At 43.1% G+C, this 21,536-nt stretch overlaps 2 protein-coding genes across 10 annotated transcripts in view; one reads left to right on the top strand and one right to left on the bottom strand.

The window, feature by feature from the left end:
* TMEM204 (transmembrane protein 204) overlaps nt 1-2,884 on the bottom strand; it is a 31,470-nt gene extending 28,586 nt beyond the window's left edge. Inside the window, exon 1 of the mRNA XM_030001381.2 lies at nt 1,799-2,884. Coding sequence (XP_029857241.1) covers nt 1,799-2,078 — 280 coding nt within the window. The 5' untranslated portion in view covers nt 2,079-2,884. The remainder of the gene's footprint in view (nt 1-1,798) is intronic.
* The window catches only part of IFT140 (intraflagellar transport 140), a 95,871-nt gene that overhangs the window by 73,839 nt on the left and 496 nt on the right, over nt 1-21,536 (top strand). For all 9 annotated transcript variants that reach the window (XM_030001375.2, XM_041120201.1, XM_030001377.2 and 6 more), the window contains 11 exons: nt 12,496-12,673; nt 15,336-15,526; nt 16,597-16,692; nt 17,060-17,192; nt 17,288-17,431; nt 17,846-17,974; nt 18,190-18,372; nt 19,383-19,589; nt 19,812-20,024; nt 20,105-20,271; nt 20,622-20,763. In XM_030001375.2, the coding sequence (XP_029857235.1) occupies nt 12,496-12,673; nt 15,336-15,526; nt 16,597-16,692; nt 17,060-17,192; nt 17,288-17,431; nt 17,846-17,974; nt 18,190-18,372; nt 19,383-19,589; nt 19,812-20,024; nt 20,105-20,271; nt 20,622-20,763 (1,783 nt within the window). The remainder of the gene's footprint in view (nt 1-12,495; nt 12,674-15,335; nt 15,527-16,596; nt 16,693-17,059; nt 17,193-17,287; nt 17,432-17,845; nt 17,975-18,189; nt 18,373-19,382; nt 19,590-19,811; nt 20,025-20,104; nt 20,272-20,621; nt 20,764-21,536) is intronic.

Genomic DNA, 21,536 nt, shown 5'->3' with positions numbered 1-21,536 from the left:
ACATTTTGCTGCTTTTTTATGTAGGAAGCTGCTGCCCATACAATTCTGCTATGAAACTGATACATCTGTGCCAATCTTTATAGCACCACCCATCTTCTGACCGGTGCACAGCAAGAAATGCAAGTTGTGCGTTTAAAATGCTGCAGGATCCAAATTCAATATGCAGGAGCTGTTGAATATAGAACATGTACTTTTAAAATTAATGAATGGAATGCAGGTTTTTCAAGTTAGAACATGGCTTATAAATATTAATTGGAGCAGTGATGCCAGTGATGAAGTTGCAGATACACGTCAAGGAAATTTCTCAACAGTCTAATCCTTTTTATAATTATTTGTCATTACAAAAGTTCTTTCAGTTAAAAAAGAATTGAAAGTTAGGTTTAGGGCTAGTTTCAAAGTTCTCAGTTTGTGATTTATGCAGGTTTAACATTAGCAAATGTGCAAAAAATGTTACTGCACAATTTTGTTGGAAAACATGATATGGAATGGGTCCACATTAAAGCATTTTTTTAGAAGAAATTCCTCTCATATTTCTTTGTTTTCGACTCCAGAAGGATATGAGAAACTTTGAGGAGGAGCAGAGCATTTTGCTTTCTCCACATTTCAAACCATGAAAAAAAATCTATCTGAAATCACTTACGCTACTAATACCACCGTCCTTCAGAGGCACCAGAGCTGTTCATGAGCAGTGTTAAAATCTCTGGAAAACCCTAGCGTCTGTAACAAGGCATGAACTTTATAGATACTTGTTCTGTTAAATTCAATTCCTTGAAGGATGCAGTTCAAGCATCGATTTGGCGGAACGAACAGCCCCGAGGCACTGCCGCTCACAGCCCTCGTCTCGTAACAGCTTGCTCAGGTGCCTGCCTGGAAGCCAGCAGAGGCTTGCAGTGGAGCAAACCTCTTGGCACCAGGGTTAGCTGTGGTCACAGCAGTGGTGTCCGAGATGACTGCAGGTATTCCAAGCACAGTTCTGCTCTAGTTTCTTAATGAGAGCAGGGTCGCACCGTTAACGTTACGAATGTGATAAGTAAGGTGCACTTTTTTACTATTCAGCTTTATAATTCTCAATATTGACTTACAGGTTTCATCTTATAAAAAAATTTAACTAGCTCAGTTTAAGCTATATGCATTCTTTAGATCCCATGAGTCTGTGAATTTGCAAAATGAGAAATACACCATGCTTAATTATTTTCATGTTCTCCAAGTAGTATGCTAATTGTGTTTTTTCACCAAGAAGAATAGTTGCATACATTAAGGCCTATCTCAATTTTACATGTTTTTACCAAAACTAGTTCTGTCTTTTCCGCTCCTGGCACTTCCAACAAAAGTAAACAGAAGGGAGAAATAACTTTGCATGGCATCCGAATACTTTCTTTAGGTTTTTTTTTAATTTTATGGTATTCAGAGCAACTGTGGTTGGGGTTTAATGTATTGAGCAGGAAGCGATATGCTTATAGCAGGAACCCAAGAGGGAAAAGCGAGATGTCTGAAAGCTTAGACTTACACTTCACAGATTATTTTTTCAAAGTACCTTGTTCCATACACTGTACAAACTAGAGAGCACAATATAGATTACTGCTTTTGGGGTGGGAGGAGGAGGAGTTTAGTTCATCACTGGTGGACATAATTATTCTTGTTTTCCCAAATTTATTCAGGGATGAATGTTAAGAGAAGTTTAGAATCAGACAGTTAATGATTTCAGGATGCTCTGCTAGGCTATAAATTCCCTGGGGACCTTGTACACTGCATCTATCACGACATAGCGTAAGCAGAGAAGACAAGAAGTTGAACTTACGTTTGACAGTACTGCGTGACTCCTGGAACCCAGCTGACTCTGAACCCCAGCCCAGGGCTTCACACTCGCGCTCCTCCCCTTGCCCATGCCTGGCACTCGTGCTTGCACCTCCTCTGCTCTTTTCTGCCAGCCAGCACATCTTCCAGAGCCCCACGCTGCGCTTACGCCCGTCCTCTAGGGTCTGGTATACCCAGTTGGGAGTAAAGGCAGCTGCGTTGTTAAGAATGAGTGAGACCAGGGCTACCAACACAGCTGTGGCTACCAGTTTCTGGACAGTCATATCTGACTGTCAGCTTGCTGCCAGTCTCTGTTTGCAGAAGACACGAGGTCTCGATCAGCTGCAGCACATTGAAATTGGACTTGAAACAGAGGCAGCTTCCCTAGGATGTTACGAGTGGCTAGAGGACATCACCGTTCATTCTCAAAGTCAACTCCAGAGGTGTTTCTGATCAAGGAAATGAGAATTTTGCGAGGTAGGTAGAATTCCATAAAATAAGAACACAAGCTTTTTTAGGTCCTTCCCAGCTTTGGCTTATCCACCTTCTTGCACTTTGATAAGTAATGCCAGTCCTGTGATGAACTGAACGATAGGGAGGTCCATTCCTTGTGAGACGAGGCGAAGCCAGAAAGAATCCAGTCTCGAGGCTGGAGAGCCTGAGCTGCTGCCAGTGCAGAGGCGGGGATGCTTGCCAGCAGCGTGCCAAGCGCGCCGGGTCCTCCGAGGCAACCAGCGCCACTCCGAAAGCTTTTTTTTTTGGATGCAAACTTCAGAATACCCCACAAACCGTGACAAATGTCATTCTCTCAAAGCCAAGCTGAGCTGGAGGTGAATGCCGTCATCCCAAAGGAGCTCTGCAAGTTTGGAGTATCTCGAGGAGTTTGCTTTGCCGTGTCCCTCTCTGAAGATCCGAGCTGCGAGTGCAGGGACCGGAGAACAGCCACTGCTGTGAGGAAAAGGCCCCCCCCCACCTCTCCACGAAGAGGAAATGGCTGTTTTTGTGGCTGTTTTTGGTGAGCCTCTGGGCGTAGTCGACTGCAACAAACAGAGCCACTGCCACAGCAGTCAAACATTAACAGGATGTGTTTCCTGAAAGGAAAAGACTATGGAGACTTCTAAAGTTGTACCTCCTCCCCTCGGCGAACCCCCTCCCCGTCTCACTCCTCCTACCCTCCCAGCAGCACAAAGCAGGGCTGCGGGGATGGGGCTGCGCATCGCAGGGGAGCCCAGGGAGCACCTCAGAGGTCCTCTTTAAAAGGGAAAAAAGAAGTCCCCAGCGTCGACCCTCCGAACATCAGCTCTGCAGAAACGGATTGAGGAGAGGGATTTTGAAATGCTTTTTACTAAAAGCAAAACAATATTGAGGTTTGCTGTTGAACAGCATGACGAAAGCGGGGGGGGGGGGGGTTCCACTGATGTCCCTCTTCCTCTCTGCAACCGTAGAAGGGAGCATGGCAGATAAATAGAAAATACAAAAACTCGAGGTTCTCAACCTGGTAAAAAAAAGAATTTGAGGGTGTCTGAAAAGGCAGTTGGAAGTGTTACGACATGAATGAAGTTGAAAATCCCTGCATTGCAACTGTGCAGGGCTGGCACAGCCCTGAGCCCCACGTCCTGGTGTGCTGTGAACGCTGGTAGCTCTGCAGTGCCTCTGAGAAGGCTGGCCACCTCCCTTCAGTGGCCAGAGGATGGAAAAGCTTCTGCAAGTTCCTTAATATAATGCCTCTGTTCACAATCCAGTACAGAATCGACTACCATACAGCAAGCCAGGACCGCAGTGCTGGTGCTGCAAAAGCTGCAAGGAAAGCAGCTTTAACAAACAGATTAAAAAAGAGTTGTTGAGGACATTTCAAACTGTCCCTGAACATGGATGTTTCCAGAGGGCTCTTTCAGAGACGCACTCTCCAAATGGCTGTTTGCTGTTTCCATGGGCTGCCATAGCAAGTCCTGCCGCAGGGCCGGGGCCGAGGGCAGACAGCCCCGGCAGGTATTGCCCTGCTGCCGCTGCCGGCCGCCCCTGCTCCTCTGGGTGTTATCGCCTGTGGTTATGCCCTTCCTTGAGCTGAGCCTGTCAAAATTCTTTAGGCTGAAAAAATACTGTACAAGGTGTAGTATTAAATAGTATATTGTGAAATGAAGGTGTGACATTCTTGTCCACAGCCTGGAGAGGGAGTAGCGAGAAGTCATGGCAGAGTACCTGCATCACCAGGCGCAGCCGCGCTGCACTGACTCCACCTGAGATGTTGGCACAAGAATTCACATTAGTGTAGTTAATAAAACTAGGTTAGAAACTGATTTATAGCAGTTCTGTCTTACCAGCTAAGTTACTTTGCCCTTAGTCAACAAATCCATGCTAGTCCAATACACGTAGACAAACTGGTTGGAAGTTTTTTGAAAGGCAATGTTTTATTTTCTAAGACTTGTGGCTGAGAGGAGTGGAAAATATTTCAATGAAGTTCATATGCCCCTATAATTAGTTTTCAGCTATTGGAATTGATTGTACAAATCTGGCTATGATTTAACCCCTTCTTTGTGCACTTGGCTTATTTGTAATCCTTCAATGGATTAAGCTTTAGGTACTTTGAGCATCTTCATACTTTGACAGCAATACAACATCTTTGGTTTCTTTCTTTCCTGCAATTGGTCATGTTTCTATACATCTCTGGTTTTAGAAGTTTCAATATAAATAACACACTGGTGTTCTGCCATTCTTCAAAGAAATTTCCTAACAGCATTGACTATATTTTCATATTTTATAACCCATGGATTATTTGTTACTATTTTAAGGCTGTGATTCAGTAGCAAGGCAGGTCATGTTCATATGCAGATAATGCCAGGAGAGATTTACCTTTAGGGAAAAATCTCTTCTACCCAATCACACACCTGCTTCTGCCCCCTCCTGTCTTTGATTTTTGTCATTTGTTGAAGTCTAAGCATGTATTTTCACAAGGGCACAAACTTTCTTTGCATGTTACCTGTAAAAAAAATAGCAATTGTATTTTGCAAAGGCTGGACAAATCAGTCTAATCATTTAAAACTTAGTCACATCTCTTCCTCTTTCCACACCAGTTATTTGGTGTGAGAATATTCAACCTCTTTTTTTAATTCCATCAACATTAAAAATAAATCATATCCTTCCTAAGTCATACTTGTCTTTGAGCATCAAAGGGACCAGGTCATCTAAACATCATGGCATTAGTTTGTGGTTTGGGATATATGATACTTGAGAAGTTCTTCATGTTACGTGTGCAAATCCATGAAGGTCAATGAGTTTGCATTTAAGGCAGCTTTCCCAGAGGAAAAAAGTAAATGTCTTTCTCCCAGATTGCCTCTTGTTGTTGCCACAGATGGGTGGGTGGCTATGTAGTGAGTTGCAGCTGGGAACGGATGCAGATGAGTCAAGTGGATCAGTTCACTGCCACATAAAACACAGGAGGTGGTGCTGGGGCTGGTGACAAAGCTGGCCTTAGATCAGATGCTGCATCCCTCTAGCTGCGGTGAGGTGGTCATCTCTAAAGAGGCTGCATAATTTTAAGTCCGTATGGTCTCTCTGTTGATGGGGACTGCCACATCACAAATGATTTGGGACTTTCAGTTTTTGTGATGATGAAATTTTTCTGGGAGCCCCGGTCATGGCTCACAGAGCAGAAAGAACAGCAGCGCCCAGATAACACACCAGTACGGAGAGTATCTGAAGCGCAATGTAAGGCAGTAGTAATTGCTGTTGGATGCAGTAATTCAGCAAGCACATGATCACTTTTTTCCCATGGCAAAATTTCTGCTGGATGTTCTTGTCTGGGAGTAGCTGTTTGCTAATTGTTTGTTTCATGCTAGAGAGTGGTTCTGCTCAGTGGTAGGTTACATTACTGCATACAATTTGCACAGCAGCTTATAAAGCATTTTGGGTCTTTTGGGGTGAGAAATCAGTTACGTAAATGTGATTTTACTTTCAGATTCTCAATAATTTAGATCATATCAGATAACTAGTTGTTTCTGTACTGCATTTGTCCATTTACTACCTAATAAATTCTGTTTACAGTTGTTTATGCAGGGCATAATCTTTTTTCTATTATTTTTTAATAGGCAAATGGCTTTGCATCATTCTATTCAATTAATAACAATATCTAAAGATGTGAAATTGGGGAATTACCCAAATGAGTAGATCACACCAAGTCAAAATTAAATGAGTTTTGCAAAGATCTGGTAAATTTTCCTAGTCTGCTTATACCAAAATGGTTCACTTATTCATTTTTGTTACAGTTTTAATCAAATGGTTCTTGTTGGTGCATTCACAGTCAGTGACATTCTCTATCTCCACTCAGAGGTCTTGGGCTTCCAATACAAACCAGTCCAGGAATCCTTCTGATCCTTAAAAAAACCACCCCAAAACACCTTAATGGACACTACCGAAAAATGTGCAGCAGTATATTCAATTGCAGTACTTACTGCATTCCTTAGGACATGAGAGTTTTGTTTGATACAATTCACACTGAACATTAGCTTGGTGTTGATATTATCAGGATAAGTTTGGAATAGACAAAGCTATCTATTTCATATGGTATTATAGATAATATTCGGTAAAGCTTTTGTTGCTCTATCAAATACTCTGCTTCTGCCAGGGAAGAGTTTTTAGGAATAATCTAGACAGCTTTCAGTGTTTTGATCATACATGAAGAATGCCTGACGTATTTCTCAGAGAAGGACTCATTTAATATGATTAACGCTATCAAGAATCTCATTGAATTGTTGCAACTTTTCATACGTTATTTAGTTCCTTGTTATCTTTTAGTCCCACTGAACAGGCATAACCAGAATCCAATAAATGCATTTTAAAAGCATCTAATGTAATTTAGCTACATCAGATAAAGCATCATTTTTTCAAGTCCCAAGTTTTTTCCAGGTTACAGGAGAACAGACAATAAGCCAGCAATTTTGACATTTTAACACTCTCTTTATTTTGCAGTGGTTTGAAGATAAGATCAGTGTCTGTCTTTATAGATGTGTTTAAAATTTTACATAGTACTTCTAAACTATCAGCTTTTCATGCCTGCTAACCTTAGGTGTCACGTCATTTGTCTCATTTGACCATGTCCAAGCCCTCTGTAGCTGTTATGGTCCACAGCATGATGCTTTTATCCTATGACCAGTCTATCAAGTCACGTGTATGTAAAGTTGATCATAAATGAGTTACCTGGTCAGAGTCACCCACCGTTGTACATTTCAGCCAGATGACATTATTCTAACATGTTTTTTCGGGGGTTGGAACATGCAACTTTAAGTTACCGAAATCCAGGCAAGGGCTTAACATTTGAAAAATAGTAATAGATGTTGCTAATTTTCCTTAGGAAGCAGCACCTGCTTTGTCCCATCCTTTTCCTTTGCATAGAAAACACCCCCGAGCAGCACGTAGGCAGTGGGGGGAGGCTGGGGAAGGGTGGTGCCCAGTGCCCTGTGGTGTTTGTCCAGGCCAGCCCGGACTCCGCTTACGTTAGAGTAGGTCTAGTAGCAAACCCTTCACACCAGAACGGTTCATCCACTGTGGTCCCAGTTGGCCGAGCTGCTGAGAATCTGCTTTGAATTTCTTGTATGGTTTGTTTTGTGATAGGGAAGCGAAGCTTCCTTGTCCCCACCTTTGGGTCAGCAAAAGCTCTCCCACTTGCTGGATTTATTTCCATTTTTGACAGCCCAGGCTGTGCCTGAGGCACAAGGGGACTCCCACCCGCTCCAGGTAGATGTATGCATTAGGGATGTAATAATATATTATGATATATTATCTATAATAGAATGTTATAGGGATGTAATAGTATATTGTTATATATAATATAGTGTTATAGATACTACATCTGATATTAGTGTTATAGATATTATATCTTACATTAGTATTTTCCTTTGCATTATACAGTAGTCTTTTAAAGCAGAATACTCAGGGTCCTGTTCAACGAACTGGGGCCCAAATTGGAAAGAGAGATTCTTTTTTTCCTCCTGATCAAGGTATTTAGAGGCAAGAGATGGAACATATGTTCATTTTCCAAATATACTCCATTAAATATAGGGAGAGAGATTTTGTAGTGAGGTGCTTCAGACGTCTAAATCTCCAGCACATCTAAATAATACTCCATTCACTGGATTTTTTTTCTTTAAACTTTCATGCAAAATGGGCAATGAAAAATATATAGGAACAGAAGAGTTTGTAAAATCAGACTGTTAGATGCTATAAACATAGTTTCATAGAAAAACAGATGCAAAAGATCAGATAGAAAGGAAGAAAAACTTTTTCATCAAATATGTGGTAAAACTGGTGTCCAGTCTTAAGAGGTGTCAAAGTTTGCTTTCCAAATCCGTAATGCTGTTGATGTGGCCTGGAGCCTGGGGAGTTTGGGGTGCAGCAGCAGATCGATCATTTATTTGTGCGCGTCATGGGGAGGTGTCGCTCCCCGGGGAGCACATTCCCATGGCTCGGCTCACACTGTTGCTGCGTCTGGTCTTCATTAAGTTTCCAGCTTCAGCTGATGAAGTACAGATGTGAGCGGCTTTCCAGGGGGAAGAAAAGGAGGAGGAGGAGGGGAAGAACAGGAAATTCCCAGAGCATGAGTTGGGGGCAGGGTAAATTATTACTTGGAATTTTATATGTGACAGTGGGGCCAGGCCTGGAGAGAAGAGTTGCTGCCTTTTAGGGATGCAAGGCAGATTCGTCTTTCTTGCTACACTAACAACTGTTGAGAGATAAACCGTGGGTTTGCCTGGGATTTAAGTGAGCCTGTTCTGTACCTCCTGTTTCTTGGTCCTTAACCAGACCAGCAGTAACTTACCCACATTCCAAAGGGGCAGAAAAACTGACGGGCAGGACTCTTGCTCTGGTGCTGGAGGTGTCCGCCTGCCATCTCAAGGCCGAGGTTGTTCTTGAGACACGGAGAAATATGGAAGTGTGTTGCTGATGCTTCCTGGATCGTTCTCTTCTCTAAACCCATCCCTCGCCTGCAGGCCTGCCCGCTCGTGCCAGCAAGCCTGCCGGGTACCCCAAGCTGAATAGTTTGCAAGGGAAATCTCTAAAAAAGAATTTGTCGCTATAAAAAGTGACCGTTCTCTCTGATCAGCCATGGTGTGGAGAGGCTGGAGGTTTCTTTCTGGGGTGAAGGTAAAACAGGTTCTGGCTAAAGGTCCCCTGGTCTTTCTGCAGGAGCTGTGGTGGATCAGTCCCAGTGTCCTGGCCCTTGCCCAGGTTTGGGAGCGTGGATCTGCTGCATTAACCCCCTGTGGTTTTGGTGAGACACGGCCCGTGCCGTTGCACAGCTGAGGCTTGGTCGCGGTGTTCTGTGGTGGCCAACAGCTCTGGGGTTTGTGCTTCTGTTAGGCAGTGAGACCTTCTGTGTTATGTGGTAGTTTATTTTTGTAAAGTACTTTGGTTCTTTTGCATCTCACAGGGTGGTGTGGTGTTACTCTGGGACCTTTCTAGATTTTAAATACAATCTAATAAACAATATCTTAAAATAATAAATACAAACAAATATATTAATAAGCATGTAATATATGCATATGAAGATGGTCTTTGCAAGCAAATAGTATGTTGCTGTGTCAGAAATACTTGCGTACCTTAGCAGCAGCGTAGTGAGTGTGGTGGTAAAATGAATGGACTCTCAAAGCCGAAACAGTTTTCTAGTATTTTGCTGCAGGAAGAAAATTGAAATCATACATGTATGTACCTTAGCAGAGCAGTGTCCTTCTTGTGACAGACACATCTGCTGGAGAGAACCAGCCCCTGCTGCAGCTCGCCATGGACCAGGGGAGAAGGTTTGGCTGTGGGTTCTCCCCCACGCAGCTGCTAACAAAGCCATCCTTAGCTCCAGTCGGAGAATGGGAACTCCTCTGTGCAGAGCAGGGTCAGGTTCGTTAGAGGAAACATTCTTTCAAGCGCTTCTGGAGGGCAGAGGCAGGAGAAGGGATGATCAGAGGGAGGCAATGTTTTCACCTTTCATAGGTACTTGTGCTGGTGAGCTGCTCTTAGCCTGTCTCTTGCCTTGGTCTCTGCGCTGGATGAGTCTGTGCAAGCACTGCTCTACCGTGAACACTTCCAAATTCAGTGTCTTTGGTCCGGTTTGACCACAGTGGTGAATTCTGGTGTGCGCTCACCATCTCTCCAGCTGGGACTGTCAGAAGGGCAGTGCTTGCCAAAATAAAACCTAATGCAGAGCACATCAACTGGAGATGTTTCTTCCTCTGTATTTGTTGCACCCTGCTGGTGGAGCCTCTCAGGTTTGTTTTGCAAATGATTTGGAGTGGAGGAGGAAGAGGTGGGATGGCAGAGCTCCAGCTCCTCAGGGCAGGGGTACATCTGGGTGGTCCACTGCGTACGGCTGGCAAGGGTGCCGAGGTGGCCCACAGGCAGGCTGTGCGCGGGGCAAGAGCTCCCAAAGAGGAGTCCTGGGGGCAGCAGCTCCCACCGTGTTTTGAAGTTGGCAGGAGGCATTGCCATTCAGGGAAGCATAGTGCAGCCGATAGATGATGAGTACATCTTCTAAGTCCTGCTGAGTGTCTCTGCACACTGTTATCTTTTAACTTTGTACTTTAAAATACACTGTTTGGTCTATTTCCTTTCAAAAGTTTCCATTCTCTGTAGTCTACGTAAGATTTCTCATCTGCTTGTCTGCTCAAGCCCCTGAAGTCTCATCTTCTTGCATTGGAATTGCGAGCTGTCCAGGCTCTGAAAAATAAAGATTTTTATTTCCTCTCAGAAACTTGCTGTTAGTCGGTTTGACAAAGCACAGCACAGGCGTGCGTTCCTTCACCCAGAGTGAAACGGCTAGTGGCAACTTCTTCTGGCATGCTACAGATTTTGGAAAAATACATTTCTTTTCCTTGTGCATAGCGAAGCACAGCCATGCCCACACACACAATATTTGACATCTTTTACTAATGACAGAACTCTCCTTTTTGATCACACCCAGGTGATGATATCTGACACAACCTAAATGTTCTCTAACGGTGGTTTTCCTGCTTTTTCCAGTTCCAGATACAGGCAGTGGCTGGAATAAAAGAGAAACCAATTCCAACTTTTAAAAAATTAGGAAAGTCACTTCTGCTGCTGATAAAAGTCAGCTTTTCTATATTGAGTGGTGATGCATAGACTTACACGCAGAAGGATCCAGTGCTGAAGTTTATGTAAGGCCTTTCTAGTTCAGAAATTACTGTGCTCTTTCAGTCTGCCCCCAGTCTGGGGGGCTTGGACGTGTTGGAGCAGAGCATGAGAGCAGGCTGCGTTTGAACCACACTCAGCATGGACATGCAGATGTAAGCAAGTCAGTAAAATGTTCAGACATGCATTTTTGCTTTTCTAAACAAGGAAAACTTCTGAACTATCTGAAATTTGCCCCTGATTTATCACTTCTGATCCTATTTTATTTTCTCTATACTGTTTTGGCCTTAATGTCACATATTTATGTTGATTACTACCTGAAAAAGTTATACCAGTTGTAGCTGCAAATAAAAGATGCTCTAATTGTAAGGTAAATTAGGAAAAACATTTTTTCTCTGCCTTTCTTTATTGTATGTGTTTGACAGCACGTCGTGTCTCGTCTGCTTCACTGCTTCCCGGTTAGTCACTTTCCCCTGTTTGTGCAGGGCTTTCCCACAGCAACTGGGAAGAGAAAAACATTTTAATCATAGGAAAACTGGAAGGGGATTTGCTTGCAGATGCGGGACGTGAAGTGTCATTCAACTTTTTTATCTTTTTTTTTTTCTGCTTTTATCATTTAGATACTTATTTTGTGCCATGGTGGTATCTGAGAACTGTATGGACCATACCTCTGCTGAGGTTCACACACTGAAAAAATCCCACATTTTGAATGCTTATGGTTTCTATTAGTCAAACATACTGCACTTTATTCTGAAGAGCCTCAAATGTGAACAGAATCTATGAAAATCTTTGCTTGTCACCCCATGTAATGGTCAATTGTATTGTGGTCCTTTGTTGAGCAATGCCGCCCGCTGAGACCTGACGTTCCTGCATGGGAGCGCAGTGCTCAGCCAGTCCCTGCCTCTGTCTTGGCAGATGATTTTGCAATGTTAAGTGGAAGCTTTTAGCCCTGAGGAGTTCTCATTCTGAGCATCGCAAAGCTTTTCTTTGTGCCATTATTTGTGCAAGTTTTAAATTAGAAGATGATAGTTTGGTCGGTTGTTTCCTACACATCGTTCCCTGTTATTGAGTGCAACTATTAAGCTCCTAATAGCTGTTCCATGTTTGAACTATGCAGGACAGTAGCAGGATGTTTCCAGTGTAAGGTTTATGTCTATAAGACTTATCATAGTTTTTCTTTTGAATTCTGAACACTGACGTCGGGGTATTGTGAATGTCTGTATGTTGCAGCTACAGCAAGAACCACAGTGATGGGCACATGAAAAATGCTGATATACATGCAAACATAACTGCTTTTGTTTAGACATTGGTGTAAAGCAAAACCTGCAATATTTCCTTACGGCTGTGGGCATTCAGCTCCAGAACTAGCCTTTATGTCTGAGACCTATTTCTGTTCCTCTTCAATCTTCACACAGCAGCTGGAGTCTCTTTGTTACGTCCAGCAAGTGTCCAATGTACTAAGAGTTTTCCCTTTCACGCTCTCCTCTTTCCTTGCATCTTACCTGCTTAGTACCCAAGCCTTAACGGTGACACCATAACAGCTCTCCTTTCCTTTCCCATTTCTTACAGTGAGGCTGTCTGGGAGAACATGGCTCGCATGTGCGTGAAGACTCAGAGGCTCGATGTTGCCAAAATTTGCCTTGGAAACATGGGTCATGCAAGAGGAGCCAAGGCATTGAGGGAGGCTGAACAAGAACCAGAGCAGGAGGCCAGAGTGGCGGTGCTGGCCATTCAGCTGGGCATGCTGGTAAACCCCGCTGACCATACGCATCTGGGAATATCCACCCTGCTTAACCAGAGACCAAAATGAGAAACTGATCATTTTTTTAAAATTCTGAGACACAAAAAGCTTGGAGGGGAGTAAAACCTATTGCTAGGTTTCCAGGGAGTTCTGACAAATATTTTCCTGAAGTTGAGCTTTTATCGTAGGGAAATAGGCATCTCCTTCAGCATTGCACAACCCCGTGCTGCACGATTCCTGCGTGACACTCATCAGGGGCTTTCCCTGAACTCCAGAGGGCTCAGCGGTGCCCTGAGCCCTTTTCATGTTCCTCAAAGAGTAGATGAGAATGAGTGTGGCAGAATCTGATGCCTGGAAATAAGACTACCAAGAGGCATAACCGCCTAAGGGTATAGCAAATTAATTTGTCTGTTTTATTAACTGCTGTACAGAATTTATATGGGAGTTTTACTCCCATACGAAAAATTGCTGAATGAAGGAAGCATCTTTTAAGGATGGTTTATGTGTGAAACATTAAACAGAAAAACTGTTTTCTTGGGGCATAATTCTTCCAAGCTTAATCATTCTAGGTTTGACTGGATTAAAAAAAGGATGTACTTCAAAGTATTCTAGCTAAAATATTTCAACAAACATATTTTAAGGTCCAATTTGGGAAACACAAGTTCCCTTTTGGCATGTTTGTTTGTAGAGTGAAAGGCTAAAGCTGCATTCTGCCAGGGAGCAAGGGCTGGCTTAAGACATTTACGTGGTTTAGGCAAAACTGGTGTTTCCTTCAGGGTTGGAGAGCTCTGGCAAGTCACAGCTGCTGCTTGTGCTGTCCCAGGGATGCCTGCTCTACTACAGTTGCCCAGATCTCCATCCCAGCTTCTCCCGTCGTGGGAGCAGTAACTTGCCTGGGTCCAGCACAGCCAGAGGATGCGGTCAGGCTGTTCTCCCCGTACTCTGGTGCACAGGGCAACCGTCCCTCGGACCTGTATCTGGAGCCCGACCTGGCAGCAAATACATACCAAAATGGACCTTGTCTTTCCCGTGTGTCTTTATTGAAGTCTAAACCCATTCCCCTTGATTACCAATAGAACTGAGATCTAAAATGGGTTTGAGACCAGCATTATCGTGTGGATTGAAAACTGACTGGATCGCTATTGCATTAGATGAGTGATAAGAGCCTGTATTCCACTCTGTTTGCCTTTATTTAATGTCTTCATCAATGATCTGTAAGAAAAGCAGAGATTTTTAGTTTGGGAACCATAAAAGATCCAGGCATATGATCTGTAAGAGAGAAAATCTGGGAAGGGAGAATTGACGAAATACACCACGGTTCACAGGAAATCACAAATTAGATAAAAAATGGCAAGGTGCTATGACAGCAAAAAATCTGTTTGGGGCTGCGTTTGAGGAGACACCACATCCTGGGGCTTTGATTTGATAACTTCTGTCTAGGTATTTGTTGCAGCTACAGCTGGAACATTAACTTCCACCCTTAAGTATCTCATTACCAGAAAAAAACGTTGATGAACTGGAAGAAGTTCAGAGAAAATCAGTGCAGATTGTTAAGCTCTTGGAAAGATTTCACAGACAAGGAAATCTTTAAGATAGCTGAATAATTAGAATTTGGCTTAAAAAGGTGTTTAGCAATCTACAACTATTTTAAGAGTATAAATGCTGGAGAGAGAAAGAGTAACTATTCTGAGTTAAAGTGAAGAAGAAAAGGAAAATTCAAACTAAATGTTTGGAAAAGCTTCCTGGCAGAAAAACCTATGAGGCTGAAAAGTGTCAATACTCCTTCTTTTGGACATTTAGATCTATTTGGAGAGGTGGAGGGGAACTGTAGCAAAACAAATGCAGTTCTGTTGCTTTTTTTCATCTCGTACAAAGTCATAGTGCAGGAATCTTCCTTCTCTACTTTCTATGCTTTTTTGAATTTGAAACAATAAGAGACAGAAACTATTTTTCTGTCTTGGACAGATAATCTCAATTTACTAAATATAGTGTTCAGCTGGACAGCAGTTGGGTGGAGCAGGAAAATGCTCCTTCCACAGGAGTACCTCTCAAAGCATAAAAATAATAGTTCCAAATTTGCTCGCCCTTGCGTCAGCATCGGCAAAATCCTCCTGTTCCAATTCTGTCTTAAATTAATAGCATTTTTTTCCCTGGAATGGATCTCAGTTATCCATGAGCAGCATTGCTGCCTCTGAGACCTGCTCAGAGGTCGCAGGGGGTCCCCTGGCACGTAATGCCTTCTTGCCAAACCCCCTACTTTTGGCTCAGGACCTTCTCCTGGACCTCACCTCTGGGTAGACAGCATGGCTGGTAATTATAGCCCCACATGAGCATACCTCCCCTTTCTGAAATGGTTTACACTCCTGATGACAGCGTTTAATTGTTGATGGCTTGCTCATGTCACCCTCCCCCACAGTTGATACGGTACAGTAAATGCCAGGATCTGAGTGCTTTCCTTATTTTCACATAAACATCCTGTTTCCCAGTAATGTGCTATTCCAGGCTACATATATTTAGGTGGTTAACCCCCCTGCCTGAATTATTGTTACTTTAATTGCATTACAATGACCTGCACTAATAAACTACTCCAAAGTGCAGCGTCTGTTGTGAAGGACACCTATGAAACGCCGGTCGGAGCTAACGAGGCATCTGTATGCTTTGCTTCCAGGAAGATGCGGAGCGACTCTACAAGGCTTGCAAACGTTACGACCTCCTGAACAAGTTCTATCAAGCCTCAAACCAGTGGCAGAAAGCCATCGAAACAGCTGAAGCTCACGATCGGGTTCACCTACGCACCACGTACTACAACTATGCTAAGCACCTGGAGGCAACCGGAGAGCACAGTCTTGCACTCACCCAGTAAGCACAGCCTGTGGCACCCAGGGGATTTAGAGCCTTGTTCTCTCGTGAAGACTGAGGCAGGCTAAGGAGGATGTCTGATGATGACCAGCAATAATTAATTAAAGTCTTTTCCTGTTCCTGGCGCTTTCTATCTCATGGAGTGAAGCATTGTTACAATAAACTTCCCAGCACCCTCCCAGGCTAATAAAGCTTAGCGTCAGAAAGGTTAAGTGTCTTGTCAGGGCCAATAGTTAAAGCCCACTGATATCCAATCCTGTACTTGTCTCTGGAAGACCACTGCCCTCTTTTCCTTCCTTTTCCATGACAAAACCACTTGTTTACTTCTCCTGAGAGTCCCAGACACAACCGCTGTGGCAGAATTTAGTCTGACTTGGCTGCTTCTGGCACCTGGTCCTCTCCTGTGACTGTGACTGATGAGTCCTTAGAGAAGTTAGGAGAAGTGATTTTTTTTAATATGTCTTGTATTTGTTGTTTGAATTCTTATTTTAATATATTTTTTATCATGTGAAGCCTCACAATATAATGTAATAAGGTCACTTCTGTTCAAAGTAGAGCTCTGATGTGATCAGACAGACCTGTTTTAGGTGATCAAGGCGGGCCGGGAGGTGAGGAGAGACCCCAACAGTAGATGGTGGCAGAAGTGCAGTGAGCTCCAGGTAGTGAAAAAGAGGCTGAAGTTGCAGTGGATGGCAGCAGGACTAGGCAAGATGAGGAGCCCAGGGCTCTTGTGACCTTTTCAGTCAAGTGTACAGGGATGTTCTTGATGTTTGGGGAGCTTTCTGGGGTGTTTCTTTGAACCTTCAATGGCACTTTTAAAGTATTTACTGTCCTGTGATCATATTGCCTCCCTGATTCCAGGTGCCTTGCAGGACCATTGAACTTTTTATTTTTGATGGTGCTGGCAGACTGCAACTGGTCTTACAGAGAATGCAGTAATACAAATGAAGCAGTGTTACCAGTGTTGGCATTCTATGGCTGTCAAACAACATGAAATGGATTTTTTACACAGGAAGTGAGCTAATATGAAGGTAGTAATTTCTCATCTAATATGTTCTTCTTCTCTACAGCTATGAGAAGTCAGACACGCATAGGTTTGAGGTACCCCGCATGCTCTCTGAAGACTTACAAGCCCTGGAGAACTATGTCAACAAGATGAAAGACAAGTCAGTGCTATGCTTGTTCCTTCTCCCCAGTGGGATTTTCAGGTCTGAAATACGACTTGTGAAGAGAGGAGGGAAGGAGGTGTATGAATCCTCTCAGCCGCAAGTTCAACCCCTGCCTTATCCGTTAAGATCCTCCTCCAGCTTTTCAGGATTATGCTAAATCTCACTCAAGAACTGCCATATCTAGATATCTAGGCTGAACTCCCTCACAGTGCAGACCTTTGAACAGCACCCTTGAGTTGGGGGTAAAGCCTTGTTTACATTCTAAAAAAATGTATCATCTAGTCTTGAACTCAAGATCACCAGGAGTGAAAAATGCAGTCTCTGGCAATTCTTGTTACTGCAGTTAATGTTGTTGCTTTTTTAGGAGCCTGTGGAAATGGTGGGCACAGTATCTGGAAAGCCAATCCGATATGGAATCTGCACTAAAATACTATGCGCTGGCTCAGGATTATTTTTCCCTAGTCCGTGTCCACTGCTTTCAGGGCAACATTCAGAAGGTAAGGAAGGCAGCCTGCTCCCATCTGCTTCCAGAGAATTCTCATTCCTGGGATGAGTATGGGCACAAAGTAAAGCTATATGATTTCCTTTTCAGGCTGCTGAAATAGCAAATGAAACGGGGAATTGGGCAGCATCGTATCACTTGGCCCGCCAGTATGAGAGTCAGGATGACATCAAGCAGGCTGTACATTTCTACACCAGGGCCCAGGCATTTAACAATGCCATCCGCTTGTGTAAGGTATGCGAAGAGGTACATTTATGTCCAAAAGCAAAGTAGGATTCTATCCTTAGGCAGCATACAGAATGGAAGTGGTACAAGTTGTTTCTGCCCATTGGCTCTTGTGAGACACTGCTTGCTCATATATAGCCCACTGTGAAGATGCACCTGGTTTCTGCCTGCATCTCCTGCAAAAGAGGCATCAATAAAGGCTTGGTTGTATGGGACATTATTTTTCTTGTATATCTCAACAGAAAACTGCCTGAAACAAATTATCATTGTTGCAGCTCAAAGTTACTTGGGTTGGTATAGGTTTTACACAGAAGGGAGCTGATGGGCTACTGTGTGACAATATAAAGTTGTAGGCTTGCCAAAAGACAGAATTATGAAATCTGTTTGCTGCATACCTAAAGCCAAGTCTTTGCTTTTGAATAGGATAACAATTTAGATGATCAGCTGATGAACCTGGCTCTTCTCAGCTCTCCAGAAGACATGATAGAGGCAGCCTGCTATTATGAGGAAAAGGGGGAGCAAATGGACAGAGCTGTCATGTTATACCACAAGGTAAATGTCTTCTTAGTAAAAAAATACCAAATTTTAAACCGAAGCAGTTCCTACAGCAGAGGAACATTAAATGAACTGTAGTTTTTACTATATGTACTGTTTAGTAATTGTTTTTTCATGGTGGGTAATGCTTTATTAATCCTCTCTAGGGTATCCTGTAAACTGATTCTACAGTGCTTACTCTAGTCTTTAAAGACTCATTCTTAATTTTGCAGGCAGGACATTTCTCCAAAGCACTGGAGCTTGCCTTTGCCACGCAGCAGTTTGGGGCCCTACAGCTAATTGCTGAAGACCTGGATGATAAATCAGACCCAGCTCTGCTAGCCCGCTGTTCTGATTTTTTTATTGAACATGCTCAGTATGAGAAGGCAATGGAGTTGCTGCTAACAGCCAAAAAGGTAAGGTCCAGCATCTCTGGTCCCTCTGTGCACAGGTAAAGAGCAGCGCAACAGGTGTGTACGTGCACACACATACATTTATCTTTCTTTGTAAACAGATACGCAGAGATATTTGTGAGGTTTAAAGTTTCCTCTCATGCCAATGACTCATGGGGTGGTAGCCCACTGGCTCAACTCTAGAAATGGATTTCTGACTTTTTGTCTTATTTCTGGCTTAAAACCTGCAGATTTTGCACTCTTGGTTAAAAAAAAAACCCTCCTACTCTCTAAATTAACATATTTAGAGACAGGAAAATTATAACATCCTCAGTCAAAAAAAAAAAAAAAAAAAAAAAAATCAATGCTGTCCCTTATGTCATACCACTAATGTAGTTAAGGTGCTTAATTTCTCACCTAAACTTCTACACACTTCTACCGTGCCCTCATTTATTGTGCTGGCAACTCAGCCTTACCGCTGGGTACTAAAGCAGTCCTATACCCACTCCTCTTGAATGAGGTCCTATGTCTTACTTTCTTCCATGTTTTGCAAGGGTACAGCAGCCCTTTTCCAGGCTAAAAGCTGTTGTATATCCTACTCATAATTTGTTCCTATAAGGGAAGTAGCAAATTATTTAACAAAAATCTTTCAACTACCTGTATTTATTTTATTTGCTGAAAACTTTAATATAATCAACCATGCTTAATAAATCTGACTTGTATGTCTCTGAGAATGTCACATTCAAAGAGATGAAGTGGATTAGTGCCAGACTAGTGTCCTCTGAGAAAACAGATGAGAATCAGTGGTCTTCATGGAAGAACAAGTGCGTTCTTAGCAAACAAAATGAGACAGTGTGTACTTGAACTGGAGCTGCTGTCAGGATGCTTAACTACACAACAATGTTCTAGCTAGAGCACCCACAGCTGTTAGCATTTGTACCTTCATATAGCTAATTTGCGTAGGTTACAGCACAAGCAACATAAGGTATCACTGTGGTGTTTGTAACATCTCAGTGCTTTCTCATTTCCATTAGTACCATGAAGCTCTGCAACTTTGCCTGAAGCAGAACCTGACCATTACGGAGGAGATGGCTGAGAAGATGACGGTCTGTAAGGACTCCAAGGACCTCTCTGAGGAGGCCCAGAGAGAGCTGTTGGAGCAAATCGCTGATTGCTGCATGAGACAAGGCAATTACTACATGGCGACCAAGAAATACACGCAAGCAGGAAACAAGTTAAAGGTCAGCCTGGCTACATAGCAAAAAAAGCTGAAGAGGCTGAGCCTGTTACCTTCCTAAGACTTCTCAAAACACAGGTGTTTTGAAAAGTAAATCTTGGAACAGTCTTCGTACAGTAGACTATCCAGACGAGGCCTCCTAGCCATTTTAGCATAGCTTATGGTTTTGCATTCATAATAATTTTTTTTTCCCCTCTTCCCCCCATGCCCCCCTTTCCTTTGCTAGGCTATGAGGGCACTGCTGAAATCTGGAGATACCAAGAAAATTGTCTTCTTTGCGGGAGTTTCCAGAGAGAGAGAGATTTATATCATGGCAGCCAACTATCTACAATCACTGGATTGGCGGAAGGACCCCGAGATTATGAAGAACATCATTAGCTTCTATACTAAAGGAAGGGCCCTTGACCTGCTCGCAGGTTTCTATGATGCATGTGCTCAGGTACATCCCCCTTCTGTGGCTGCTAAAAGTGTTTGGTTTAGTTCTGGAGCAAGACATTCATCTCATTTCTCCTCTTGCAGGTAGAAATTGATGAGTATCAGAACTATGAGAAAGCACAAGGAGCACTGACAGAAGCATATAAGTGCCTTTCAAAAGCAAAGACTAGAAGCCCTCTGGAAGAGGAAAGCAAACTAGCACATTTGCAAAGCAAGATGACCCTGATTAAGCGATTCATCCATGCTCGGAGGTGAGCTGCAGTATTCAGAGCATGTAAACTAATGACAGAAATATCATACAAGAAGAAAAGTTGTACTGGTACCTACAGTTTAATAAATAATTTGCATACTCGCTTCTAAAAGCTGCTGTTACATTTTTCTAGCAGGGAGCCCATTATGTGGTTTTTTAAAAGTGCTGTTGACATTAAAGATGAAAAGGTGACCTGAAGTATAAGCAAGTGTATGGACTGAGAAGAGCATAGCTCTGTCAGAAAGGCAATTACAAAACGTAACACAGTAAAAAAAAAATCTTCCCTGTTCTTCACATGACAAACTGAATGGTCTCCCCCAGACTGTTAAGTTTCCTTTTGCTCTTTACTAGAGTTTACTCTGAAGATCCCAAGGAGGCAGTCAGACAGTGTGAACTTCTCCTAGCTGAACAAGATTTTGACAACGCCATCCGTCACGGCGATGTCTTGGGATTTCTGGTTGAACATTATGTACAAGTGCAGGAATTCCATATGGTAAGTTAATTCTCAATTCTTCCAATCTACAGAGCCTGTATTTTATATATGCCAGTGCAGCTTGGTATAGCATGATTCTCTCATACGGGACAACATTCCATAGTAGAGGCTCCTTTACAGGAGCTTAAACTGCTCAGCAGGGTGGGGTAGACCTCAGGAACTATATACATATTAATATATTTTTCATTTCATGGGAAAAAGAAAGCTCACAGGACACAGAGCATAAATAGTGGTGGATTCTTCAACATTCCCAGTTATTAGATAAGAACAGAAGGGCCTGTCTGGGTGCATGTCTCAGCACTTACACTGTACTTCATTTGCCACCTGGCCAAAGAAGAAAAGAAAATTGTAAAATTGCAGTCATTTGAGGAACTGGTGAATCATTTCTTCGGGGCAGAAGTGCCACACACACACCAGCGTTTGGACTAAACCGTAACCTGCCACTATTACGAAACCTAAGGATGCCAGGTGCTAATTTCTCCAGCTGTGCTGATTGACCTTGTTTTCAACATGTTTTTTTGACAGTGCTTTAGCTATCAGAGAATGTAAACCCAGCCTTTAAAGACCCCTTCTTTTTTAAACTGAGAAAGACAGAATTGACACAAGTGACTATGAAAGGTCGTCATGTTAGCAAAGGCTACAACTCCTGGCTAAGCGTTAGCACCTTTCAACACTAAGCTCCTGCCAAGAGCTCAGCCACACAATAAGGGTGGATGCTTTTCACCATTTTGCTGGGACTTGTATAGCAGTACCACCCCCATCCCGTAACAGTG

Source organism: Aquila chrysaetos, chromosome 25 (assembly GCF_900496995.4).
Source record: "Aquila chrysaetos chrysaetos chromosome 25, bAquChr1.4, whole genome shotgun sequence".
Classification (NCBI taxonomy): Eukaryota; Metazoa; Chordata; class Aves; order Accipitriformes; family Accipitridae; genus Aquila; species Aquila chrysaetos.
The sequence above is the reverse complement of the archived record's forward strand: the minus strand, read 5'-3'. Positions and strand labels throughout refer to the sequence as shown.